Consider the following 12,670-nt stretch of genomic DNA (forward strand, 5'->3'; position numbering starts at 1 on the left):
GATTGACTGTAGACCCTGCCACATACGTCTCTTGTCTGAGCCGTTGAATTGCGACTCTACTTTTTCTCTATACTGACGCTTAGCTTGCTTGATTGCCTTGCGGAGGGAATAGCTACACTGTTTGTATTCGGTCATGTTTCCGGTCGCCTTGCCATGATTAAAAGCAGTGGTTCCCGCTTTCAGTTTTGCAAGAATGCTGACATCAATCTACAGTTTCAGGTTGGGGAAGGATTTAATAGTCACCGTGGGTACCACATCACCGATGCACTTGCTAATAAACTCGCTCACCGAATCAGCGTGTACATCAATGTTATTGTCCGATGCTATCCGGAACATATCCCAGTCCACGTGATGGAAGCAATCTTGAAGTGTGGAGATTGGTCGGACCAGCATTGAACAGACCTGAGCACGGTCATTTCCTGTTTTAGTTTCTGTCAATAGACTGGGAGCAACAAAATAGAGTCGTGGTCAGAGTTTCCAAAAGGAGGGCAAGGGAGGGCGAGGGAGGGCTTTGTATGCGTTGCGGAAATTAGAGTAGCAATGATCCAGAGTGTTGCCAGCCCGGGTCGCGCATTCGATATGCTGATACAATTTAGGGAGCCTTGTTTTCAGATTAGCCTTGTTAAAATCCCCAGCTACAATAAATGCAGCCTCAGGATATGTGGTTTCCAATTGACATATAGTCAAATGAAGTTCTTTCAGGGCCGTCGAGGTGTCTGCTTGGAGGGGGGCTGTGATTAGAATCGAAGAGAATTCTCTTGGTAGATAATGCGGTCGGCATTTGATCGTAGGGAATTCTAGGTCAGGTGTACAAAAGGACTTGAGTTCCTGTATGTTGTTATGATCACACCACGACTCGTTAATCATAAGGCATACACCCCCGCCCTTCTTCTTACCAGAGAGATGTTTGTTTCTGTCGGCGCAATGCGTGAAGAAACCGGGTGGCTGTACCGAGTCTGATAACGTATCCCGAGTGAGCCATGTTTCCGTGAAACAAAGAATGTTACAATCTCTGATGTCTCTCTAGAAGGCAACCGTTGCTCGAATTTTGTCTACCTTGATGTCAAGAGACTGGACATTGGCGAGTAGTATACTCAGAAGTGGTGGGCGGTGTGCCCGTCTACAGAGCCTGACCAGAAGATTGATCCGTCTGCCCCTTCTGCGGCGCCTTTGTTTTGGGTTGCCTACTGGGATCCGATCCATTGTCCTGGGTGGTGGTCCAAACAGAGGATCCGATTCGGGAAAGTCGTATTCCTGGTCGTAATGTTGGTAAGTTGACGTTGCTCTTATATCCAATAGTTCCTCCCGGCTGTATGTAATAAGACTTAAGATTTCCTGGGGTAACAGTGTAAGAAGTAATACGTGAAAAAAAAAAATCCTAAGAACGCGAAGCGAGGTGTCCAAACGTTGCAACCACGTACATAGGTATGTTGTTGCAAAGGTCATCAGTGTCTTAACAGCATGATTTGCCAAGGCAGGATACTCTGAGTGCAGCCCATTCCAAAAATCTGGCAGTGGCTTCTGATTTAAATTACATTTTTACAGAACCACTTGTTGTAATTTCGATAAGGCTCTCTTGTTCAGATATCGGTAAGTGGACTGGAGGCAGGGCATGAAAGGGATAACGAATCCAGTTGTTTGTGTCATCCGTTTCGGGAAAGTACCTGCATAATTGCGCACCCAGCTCACACAGCTATATCACATTTGACATTGTCCGTAAGCTTGAATTAATTTGCACACAAAAAAATCATACAATGATGGAAAGACCTGTGTGTTGTCCTTGTTAATGCAGACAGAGAAGAGCTCCAACTTCTTAATCATAGCCTTAATTCTGTCCTGCACATTGAATATAGTTGCGTAGAGTCCTTGTAATCCTAGATTCAGATCATTCAGGCGAGTAAAAACATCACCCAGATAAGCCAGTTGTGTAAGAAACTCGTCATCATGCAGGTGGTCAGACAAGTGAAAATGATGGTCAGTAAAGAAAACTTTAAGCTCGTCTCTCAGTTCAAAAAACATATCAATTTCCCCTTGATAACCAACGCACTTCTTTCTGTATGTTGTAAAAGCGTTACATGGTTAAATTTGGTATTTGGTATTTTATTAGGATCCCCATTAGCTGTTGCAAAAGCAGCAGCTACTCTTCCTGGGGTCCAACACAAAACATGAAACATAAACTTCAGAATGACATAATACAGAACATCATTAGACAAGAACAGCTGATGGTTTCATTTTATTCCCTTGGCAGCAAGAGCCTCTCGGTGGATGCTGCAGTGTACCGAAGTGGCGTCGGGAGCAACTGCTTGCACACGCGTTACCACTCCACTATGTCTCCCTGTCCCATGGCTTTTGTGCCATCAGTACAGATACCAACATGAGCAGCAGCTACGTTTGGCTACATACGGACCCGTTAGTGGAATTCCCGCGAGAGAGTAACGGTTAATGTGATTGGATGTTAATTATTTGACATTGTGTTATTTCGCTGAACACTAGATGGTTTAATTCAATTTTTGGCAGTGAAACAAGGCTACTCAGGCGAGAAACAACCTCACCCAAATGTATAGCCCCGTTGGAAAATATAAATGGACTATTTGAAAATGTGAAGAAAAAAATTCATCACATTTTTATTTGGCGTACCCCTGATGGCATTGCGCATACCCCAGTTTGGGAATACCTGGTCCCGACCCATCTTAGTTCGACAGACAGACAGACAGACAGACAGACAGACAGACAGACAGACAGACAGACAGACAGACAGACAGACAGACAGACAGACAGACAGACAGACAGACAGACAGACAGACAGACAGACAGACGAGTCAAGACAGACAGACGAGTCAAGACAAGACAGTGGGAGAACCATTATGCAATCAAGCAGCCACTCCCTCCTTGTGGTTCTGGGCTTTGCTCTCTGCTGCCCTTTTCTATTCCTGCTCACCACCTCATTAAGAAGGCTCCCACTGCTAATAGGTCATTTCCCCTCACACAGGAAAAACAGAGAGATTAAAAACACCTTGGCCTGGCTTCAGATGCAGTCTCTAGTCTAACCTGTCTGCAAACAGAAAGGGATAGTCTACAGATGGACCGCTTTGCACAGTTTTAGCTGCCTTGAAATGTGTGTAAAAGTCCTATAATTCACAATAAATACAGCTGCTTTTGTAGCCTTGCTCTTTGAAGTGCTTCCGTATGTCTCCCCTTTTGAGACAGCCGGTTCTCTGTAGGGTTTTAAGGAAATTGCATTTGATGCCTCTTAAGAATCTTCTTGTGTTGTTTTCCATTGGTGTAAAAAAATCCACTTTACTGTCAGATAGAAGTCAGGACAAAAGCTGGAGGAAATTGGCATGGCCTAGTTCCTCATCTCCAAAATAGGGAAGAGGAATTCAGCACTAACCACGTGTAAGCATCAGAGTGGGAATAGCCTACCTGAACTGTTGTTCAGAGCATATTGAAACACTAGCTTCAAAATGCTTTCCAATCTGTGCTGATATGTTAGAAAGCATGGCTAAAACCATTGAAAGTTAGAGAATTGGAAAATGCACAGTCCTTACTTTATAGGGTCCCCAGCCCTTTGCAATATTTCATTGAAACAAAGACATTGTTGTAGTTTGAATGATGATGAAGATAATAACACATTCAATTCCCCAAACTGCATTTTCCTAGCCGTATGGAAGCAGTATCTTGTAGTGTATCAAACTCCTTAATCTTTGAGAATGCAGTTAAGTAACGAACCAAATACCGTAATACTGTAGCCTTTTTCTCCAGTCTCCTGTAGTGGCACTAACCCAGTACTGTATCTCTGCTCCTTTCAGTGTGAGGAAAATGCTAACCTCCAGGACTCTAGCCGTTACCTCAAGCTGCCCTTCTCCAAAGCCAATCTGCCCGGCAACAACCAGGCTGTGAAAGGCACCAAGGAATCCTTTTGGATCACCTCCTTCCTCTGCTCCACTAAACTCACACAGAATGGTAAGGGTGGAAGTCAAAGTATTAGAGCTTGCACCTGCACGGTAGACCGACACCTTTCCTGCACCACTGTAAACCTGCTCCAACTTTCTATGGCTCTACTATGCAGTGGCAGATAACTTACTAGTGTAAAGTGTATCCTTCAGTCTGGATAGTGGATAATCGGTCTGATTCTGATTCTGACTTGTCCGGAGTCGTTGTCTTGTCTTGTCTTGAATATTACTGTAGTATTGCTGAATTCTCAAACAGTCTACCACTCAGTGTAAATATTCTGAAACGTAAGCTGCAGAAAGTGATTTGAGGCATTGTGCAAGGAATATATCTAGTTTATTGTCTGCGGAAATACAGGTACTTCCTCACTTCCAGAAGTACAGGTACTTCCTCACTTCCAGAAGTACAGGTACTTCCTCACTTCCAGAAGTACAGGTACTTCCTCACATCCAGAAATACAGGTACTTCCTCACATCCAGAAATACAGTTACTTCCTCACATCCAGAAATACAGGTACTTCCTCACATCCAGAAATACAGGTACTTCCTCACTTCCAGAAATACAGGTACTTCCTCACTTCCAGAAGTACAGGTACTTCCTCACACCCAGAAATACAGGTACTTCCTCACTTCCAGAAGTACAGGTACTTCCTCACATCCAGAAATACAGGTACTTCCTCACATCCAGAAATACAGGTACTTCCTCACTTCCAGAAGTACAGGTACTTCCTCACATCCAGAAATACAGGTACTTCCTCACATACAGAAATACAGGTACTTCCTCACATACAGAAATACAGGTACTTCCTCACATACAGAAATACAGGTACTTCCTCACATCCAGAAATACAGCTACTTCCTCACATCCAGAAATACAGCTACTTCCTCACATACAGAAATACAGCTACTTCCTCACATACAGAAATACAGCTACTTCCTCACATACAGAAATACAGCTACTTCCTCACATACAGAAATACAGCTACTTCCTCACATACAGAAATACAGGTACTTCCTCACATACAGAAATACAGGTACTTCCTCACATACAGAAATACAGGTACTTCCTCACATACAGAAATACAGGTACTTCCTCACATACAGAAATATAGGTACTTCCTCACATACAGAAAAATACAGCTACTTCCTCACATCCAGAAATACAGCTACTTCCTCACATCCAGAAATACAGCTACTTCCTGAAGTGCAGTTGAAGACAGACTGAGTCCTTTATTCTTTAACCTATTTTATTAAAACATTCTGGGGAATTTAACACTGGGAAAATTGCTTTGTGTTTAAAGCTCGCTACATTATGAGCTGTCATCATTATTTTGAATTCGTGGATTGTTTGAATGTAAATGTGTTGTCTTATTATATACTTTAAATAGAATAGAATGACATTGTTTTTTCCAAAAGGAACTTCAGTAATTAAATTATAGCGCTTTAACCATACACCGTCATGTTGCTTTGACAGAAATGTTCTGGATTTCCCAAATCGTGATGGAAGTTCAATAACGCGTCTTCATTGCCTCTCCATGACATTGTTTGACAAGACAACGGCAAGTTGCCATTATGCAGAAACCCAGGCTACTGTGCAGATGTAGTCTGTTTGACTACAAAAAAAGTTTGCTCACTTTTTTTGCTGAGAATTGTTCTGCAAAGCAGGAAATGCAAACTTGGAGTGTATTTGAGTGTAAACATTTTTGCTGCAGGATTATTTTCCTGCTGTAGCAAACTGGCTCAAATTAAGATCCTATATCTGTATGTTTCTCTGTGTGTGTGTGTGTGTGTGTGTGTGTGTGTCTAGGTCTCGGAACCAAGAGTAGACAGTCTCTCACTACATGTATATGAGCTAACTGAGGTTTGTCCATGATGTAACGGTGGTTGTTTCTCTTCATGTGTCTCTATAGGTGACATGTTAGACCTGCTGAAGTGGAGAGCCCACCCAGAGAAGATCAATGACAGCTTGTCAAAGCTGAAAGAGATCGATGGCTCTGAGATAGTCAAGGTACCGCCCCTCCCCGGGCCCTCTATTTTCACCCGGATTGGTTTAGGATCATGTCACTCAAAGAATGTCCTGTTTAGATTGGCCTTTTTTGTGTTTGACTTGAAAAAGTCTCCTAGATGTCTTTTATAGATGTATCATAGTATTTTTCATCCACATGATCTCGTAGATATTCACTCTTTTGTATATCTATCACTCTATCTCTCCCTCACCAGTTTTTACAGGACACACTTGATACACTCTTTGGGATCTTGGACGAGAGTTCCCAGAGGTATGGGCTGAAGGTGTTTGACTGCCTGGTAAGTGGCTACTGCTTCTGTGGTCTTCTATTTCCTAGCATATTGTTTTCTCCCTCCCTGACAGCTAATCATTGGTTGATTCTAAACACTGCTGGTTGGAGCCAGGATTTGGGTGTCATGACGGCAGAACTAATTGTGTGTGTGCGCATGTGTCGGGAAGTAGACCAAGCCTCATTAGAAAAGAAGGCCTGTGCCCAATAGTGGGATACTGCGGTCAGAGAGAAAAAGTGCAATGATGCATGGTAGACACAGACAAACACAGACTGGAAGCTTGAGCCAATGGATGTGCTTAATACTGTAACTCTTCACAGCCTTCGCTGATCAATCCCAGACAGTCATGCTGCATCGCTCTAATATAGAGCTGAGGGATTGATCTGCTTGCAGTTGACTCGGTTCAATCAATCATGCACGCACACACGCGCACCACACACACACACACGCCCGCGCACCACACACACACACACACATACACACGCGCACCACATACACACACACACACACGCGCACCACACACACACACGCGCGCACCACACACACACACACTCACACACACATGCGTGCACCACACACACACACACACACACACATACATACATACACACACACACACACACACACACACACACACACACACACACAGACTCATCTCTGCTCTGTTCTCCTTTATCATGTGAGGCAATCATGTAAGATGAATCTGTACAAACTAGGCCAGTTTGTGTCACATAGGAGGCGAGGTTGAATAAATAGGTTGTTTGCTGTTGGCTAAGTAAAGAGCGTTGCATTTTGTGGAAAGCATAAAACGGTGTGTGACTGAGTCATTTCCTTGACTCTTTCAGGTCCACATCATTAACCTGCTACAGGACAGCAAGTTCCAGCATTTCAAGCCCGTCATGGATACCTACATCGAGAGTCATTTTGCTGGAGCCTTGTCTTACAGGTGTGTTTCTCTCTTTCTCCTCCTAGGGTGCATTGTGGTTGTTTTATGGTTGTCCTATGGTAATACCTACGGTATACTACCTGGTAATAATGGTGGGCTGCAAAGGTGCTTCAGTGGTGTGGATGAGTCACCTGTGGCACCCTCCTAATTATAAATTAGGATCATGTGTCCTCAATATCTCACGTTGATTTGGCCCTGCAAATCCACTCGCTGTTCCTCGTACGCTGTGCTGTCGCCTCAAACTCACAATGTGACACGCTCACGCTGTTCTGCCCTCACTACCTGCTAAGCTCTCACACTACCCATTTCTCACTAACACCCCTCTCCTGCCAGGCTCGCAGCTAAAGCTCTCACCTCTCCCTTACCTAAAATAAACTCATTTAGAGAAAGAGTGTTGCCTGCCTCTGGAATCATAGTCTACGGTGGTTTAGTTGAGTTCAGTGATTTTCAGTAGATTATAAAACTGTATGTAAATTATATATACAAAAGTATGTGGACACCCCTTCAAATTAGTGGATTCGGCTATTTCAGCCACACCTGTTGCTGAAAGGTGTATAAAATCGAGCACACGGCCAGGCAATCGCCATAGACAAACATTGGCAGTAGAATGGCCTTACTGAATGGCTCAGTGGCTTTCAATGTGGCACTGTCATAGGATGCCACCTTTCCAACAAGTCAGTTTGTCAAATTTCTGCCCTGCTGGAGCTGACCCGGTGAACTGTAAGTGCTGTTATTGTGAAGTGGAAACCTCTAGGAGCAACAATGGCTCAGCCACAAAGTGGAGCTCACAGAAGCTCAAGCAGAAGCTCACAGAATGGGACCCGGGAGTGGTGAAGCGTGTAGCGCATAAACATCATCTGTCCTCGGTTGCAACACTCACTACCGAGTTCCAAACTGCCTCTGGAAGCAACTGTTCGTCGGGAGCTTCATGAAATGGGTTTCCATGGACGAGCAGCCGCACGCACACAAGCCTAAGATCACCATGCACAATGCCAAGCGTCAGCTGGAGTGGTGTAAAGCTCACCGCCATTGGATTCTGGAGCAGTGGAAACGTGTTCTCTGGAGTGATGAATCTTGCTTCACCATATCGCAGCCCGACAGACAAATCTGGGTTTGGCGGATGCCAGGAGAATGCTCCCTGCCCGAATGCCTTGTGCCAACTGTAAAGTTTGGTGGAGGGGGAATAATGGCCTGGGGTTGTTTTTCATGGTTCGGGCTAGGCCCCTTAGTTCCAGTGAAGGGAAATCTCAGCTCTGCAACATACAATGACATTATAGACGATTCTGCGCTTCCAACTTTGTGGCAACAGTTTGGGGAAGGCCCTTTCCTGTTTCAGCATGACAATGCCCCCGTGCACAAAGCGAGGTCCATACAGAAATGGTTTGTCGAGATCTGTGTCGAAGAACTTGACTGGCCTGACCTCAACCCCATCGAACACATTTGGGATGAATTGGAACGGCGACTGCGAGCCAGGCCTAATCGTCCAACATCAGTGCCCAACATCACTAATGCTCTTGTGGCTGAATGGAAGCAAATCTCTGCAGCAGTGTTCTAACAGCTAGTGAAAGGCTGTTATAGCAGCAAAGGGGGGACCCCATCTCCATATTAATGCCCATGATTTTGGTATGAGATGTACGCCGAGCAGATGTCCACATACTTTTGTTCATGTTGTGTATCTATTCAGTCCCAGAAATAACATTGTACACTTTATTAGCTGATTATTTCCAACAAAATGGTGGTTGTCTCTTCAGTACACTATGTACCCAAGGGAAAACCAATCAACATGCAATCACAGTCCAATCACAGAAAATCAGGCAAAAACATCTCCCACACAAATGCTCAATCTGTGGAAATTACTGTACCATTTGCTCTCTCCATCATTTTTCCTTTGCTTGTACTCATAATGTCTCTTGTGATTTTGTTCAATTATCTGTAAGTGTGTGCTTTCTCAAACCTGGCCATTAATGTTAATACAGTGCACAGTGTGAATCTGAAGTGTTGTGGTCACACCATTGCACAGCCACACACAGACGTTTTATAAACCAACCCTTGTGTTCTGTTTCTTTTGCTGTGCAACAGAACACAGCCGAAGGTTGTTCAACCCTAGACATTGTTTGATCATGAACACCATCGCCATACATTTTTAACACAAAGCTTTGACATGCGTTACCTCACGCTACACCAAGGCATCTCTTTGTGTGTTGTGTCTCTGGAATAGGTAGGTGGATGCTTGGATTGTTGGTGGAAATGCATTGTGATCGCAGAGGAAGGTCGAGTTCAGTAGTTGATGCTAGATGTGTGCTTTTCACAGGGACCTGATCAAAGTACTGAAGTGGTACGTGGATCGCATCGTAGATGCCGAGCACCAAGATCACATTCAGCAGGTCCTCAAGGTGAGTGTGTGCACCTGAACGCACACGCGCACACGCATCCTCTACAGCGTGTGTTGAGGATCTCTCAGTAGCATTCATTAGTCTCTTTTCGCCCCTCTCTCTCATATTGTTGCTGCATGCAATTTCAAATAGTGGAAATACTACACTTTGGGTGTTCAACATTTCCAGAACACATTACTTTTAATGGCCTAGTAGCAACACATAATTGCAGGGACCCACATCAACGACACTAATATGTTTCCCCATTATGTTTTAATACCAGTGGTGTCTAGCGTTATGGTGGATGAGTGATATTGTCAGGGAGTAACTGGGTGTTACTTTATGTCCCCCCCCCCAGGCCACGGAGTACATCTTTAAGTACATCATCCAGTCCCGGCGTCTCTTCGCTCTCGCCACGGGGGGTCAGAGCGAGGAGGAGTTCCGCTGCTGCATCCACGAGCTCTTCATGTCTATCCGCTTCTTCCTGTCCCAGGAGAACAAGATCACCAGCCCTGTCACGCAGACACAGGTGTGTGTGTGTGTGTGTGTGTGTCTGTGTGTGCACGTGACATTGACACAGTAGCTTGACTCAGTGCAGACATGAAACATGCACCATATGATTGATAGAGAGCACTGAGGTTATCAACATTGCATCCTGGTCTGTCTTGCTTTATATGGCATAGGCAATAACAGGTGTGTGTGTGCGTGTGTGTGTGGGTGTGTCCGCGTCCGTTTATATTTCAAGCAATCCCACTTAATTCAGTTTGATTTGTAAGAAAATGCTTTTAATGGAATTTCATGCTGATATAAAGCCCTGGAGATACTTGGTCATTCATATTCATGCTTTGTCTTGGGGGGCTGCACAGCATGAAACCTAAAAGAAGAAGACTAAAACAAAGCTGCTAAACACACCCACAAATAATCTGAATTACACACAGTGTAGTGTGTGTGTCTTCACGTGTCTGCGTGCCTCTGTCTTCAGCTGATGTCTTTGTTTGTAGACACACACAGTAGTATGAGTGCGTGTGTGTGTGCGCGCGTGTGTGTGTGTGTGTTTGCTGATGTGCTTATTATACCCCAGAGACCCCTTTGTCCTCCTTCCCCCAAATAATCTTGATCCTAATCTACAGTAATACATTATTTATGTGTGTGTGTGTGTGTGTCCCTGCTCTCTTTAATAATCATCTCTCCCCAGTGGCTCTCTGTTGGCCTCCAGCCTGTCTTACCCTTGTGCCCTCCACAGATAATGTGTGGGTCTAATTCATGGTTGCACACTAGGATATAAACCACTGGGCTGTACGTGTACGTCTGTGTGTTGTCTGTTTGTGTGTGTGTGTGTTTGCTGCACACTTAGCTGTGTAAACTCCCGCAGCAGCCCTCCCTAACGGACCCAGCTGATAATGACCTGGCCCGTAAAGTCTGTCTGTACACCCCATTGCGTGAGCGACCGTTCACTCTGGCTCACACTCTCTGATGGAGATCCTTACCACACACTGCGCTGTTATTTTCACCTCGTGTGTGTTGTTATTTCACCCTGGTGTCATCACGCTGCTCCACCTTTCCTCCCTCCCAGTGCCGCTGGGAAATCATTTTAACTAGGCACAGAGGCTCTCTGTCAGAACAGCAACAGTGCACAGCAACGGAATGCACTCTTGGCACAGTCCAGTAAAAGAAATGGCTGATTGCTGATCTATTGTCATCTTGATCTACAACAGAACAGAACAATGGCTATAGGAGAATGCAGGTCAGACCACTCATAATCCATGTTAATCTGGCGCCCCCCTCCTCATCATGTATTGCACTGTGCTGCTGTTGACGGCACCACCTGGATTAGGTGCGTTGGAGGCATTAATGAATGGTGCCCGCATGGTAAACTCTCCATGATGGCCAGTGGATTGGGATTGGAGATGAACATACATTTCCTTTCCAGCCCAGTACATTAGTTTGTGAGCAGCTCTCTATGTGTCAAGGTTGAAAATTGGGGTGTAGATAGACGGAGATATTTGTGACATAAAAATCAATATATGCACAATTTGACATGACTTGTTATGCCTCTCTTAAGGGGTATATGAGGGGTATTTTGAAAACACAGTATGAGTGGAAGGATAAGTGGAAGGTAATGTTGCAGTTTTAAAGCTAATTTCCTTCAATTATACACATTTTGCCATGGGGCAGAGAGAAAGAATTGCTATTTTGTAGCTCATCTCATGCTATTCGTCACATTTTACCATGAGGATGAGATTTATTTTGTAGTTTTACATCTAATTATCTTCAATTCTACACATTTGCCATGGGGCAGAGAGAAAAAACATGTATTTTTAAAGCTCATCTCATGCTACTCTACACATGCTATAATGCTGAGAGAAAATGTTGCAGTTTTAAAGTAATTTTCCAGTGAAAAATCTCACTTTTAAATGTTCATATTCTGTTAACTTATACCTAAATAATGTTGTTGACTCATCATATACTCATATTTGTAGCCAAACACTTCAAAACCCACATCTCAAACAGACCATTTAAAAAATGCTTGCTATTTCCTTATAGAGGATGAGCTGGCCAATCAGCGGCCTACTCGCTTGAATATTTTGAATGACTGGTATATGCCCACATCATTCTGTTGTTGGGGTACGCCCACACCATACCAAAAGCTGTTTTTTTAATCATACTTAACTACCATTTTCCTGGAAGGAAAACTATTTCACTCATATTGTAATTAATTGTAGGTCATGTTTCATAGAAATCTGGAAACACTGGACAGTTACTTTTAAAGGTAGACTTTGGACAAAAATGCAAAAGTAACGGTTTTAAACTGTATAACCTATAAATGCACCATCATACCTGGTCATTTTAATTCTTAAAAACGAATTATGAATAAGATATTTGGCTAGAGAAGTAAGATTTATTATCAATCTCTACAGCTTCCGTTCCAAAAACAAAACCTGTGAAATGGCGTCAGCACATACTGGAGGAGTTACTGGCTAGCTACAGTGTCTAGCTTAGCTAACAAACTAGCTCTGTCGGTTGCAGCGCTCATGACCAGAATAACACATCGATGAACATCCAAAGGCACACCCCATTTATGTTTGAAAATTGAGAAAGTGGAGTTG

The 12,670-nt window shown here is 43.9% G+C and overlaps 1 protein-coding gene across 6 annotated transcripts in view; it reads left to right on the forward strand.

The window, feature by feature from the left end:
• Positions 1-12,670, forward strand: part of LOC112215044 (dedicator of cytokinesis protein 4-like) — a 143,209-nt gene that overhangs the window by 89,702 nt on the left and 40,837 nt on the right. For all 6 annotated transcript variants that reach the window (XM_042298076.1, XM_042298080.1, XM_042298079.1 and 3 more), the window contains exons 17-22: positions 3,810-3,963; positions 5,861-5,958; positions 6,171-6,254; positions 7,091-7,191; positions 9,503-9,584; positions 9,922-10,092. In XM_042298076.1, coding sequence (XP_042154010.1) covers positions 3,810-3,963; positions 5,861-5,958; positions 6,171-6,254; positions 7,091-7,191; positions 9,503-9,584; positions 9,922-10,092 — 690 coding nt within the window. The remainder of the gene's footprint in view (positions 1-3,809; positions 3,964-5,860; positions 5,959-6,170; positions 6,255-7,090; positions 7,192-9,502; positions 9,585-9,921; positions 10,093-12,670) is intronic.

This window comes from Oncorhynchus tshawytscha, linkage group LG15, assembly GCF_018296145.1.
Source record: "Oncorhynchus tshawytscha isolate Ot180627B linkage group LG15, Otsh_v2.0, whole genome shotgun sequence".
NCBI lineage: Eukaryota > Metazoa > Chordata > Actinopteri > Salmoniformes > Salmonidae > Oncorhynchus > Oncorhynchus tshawytscha.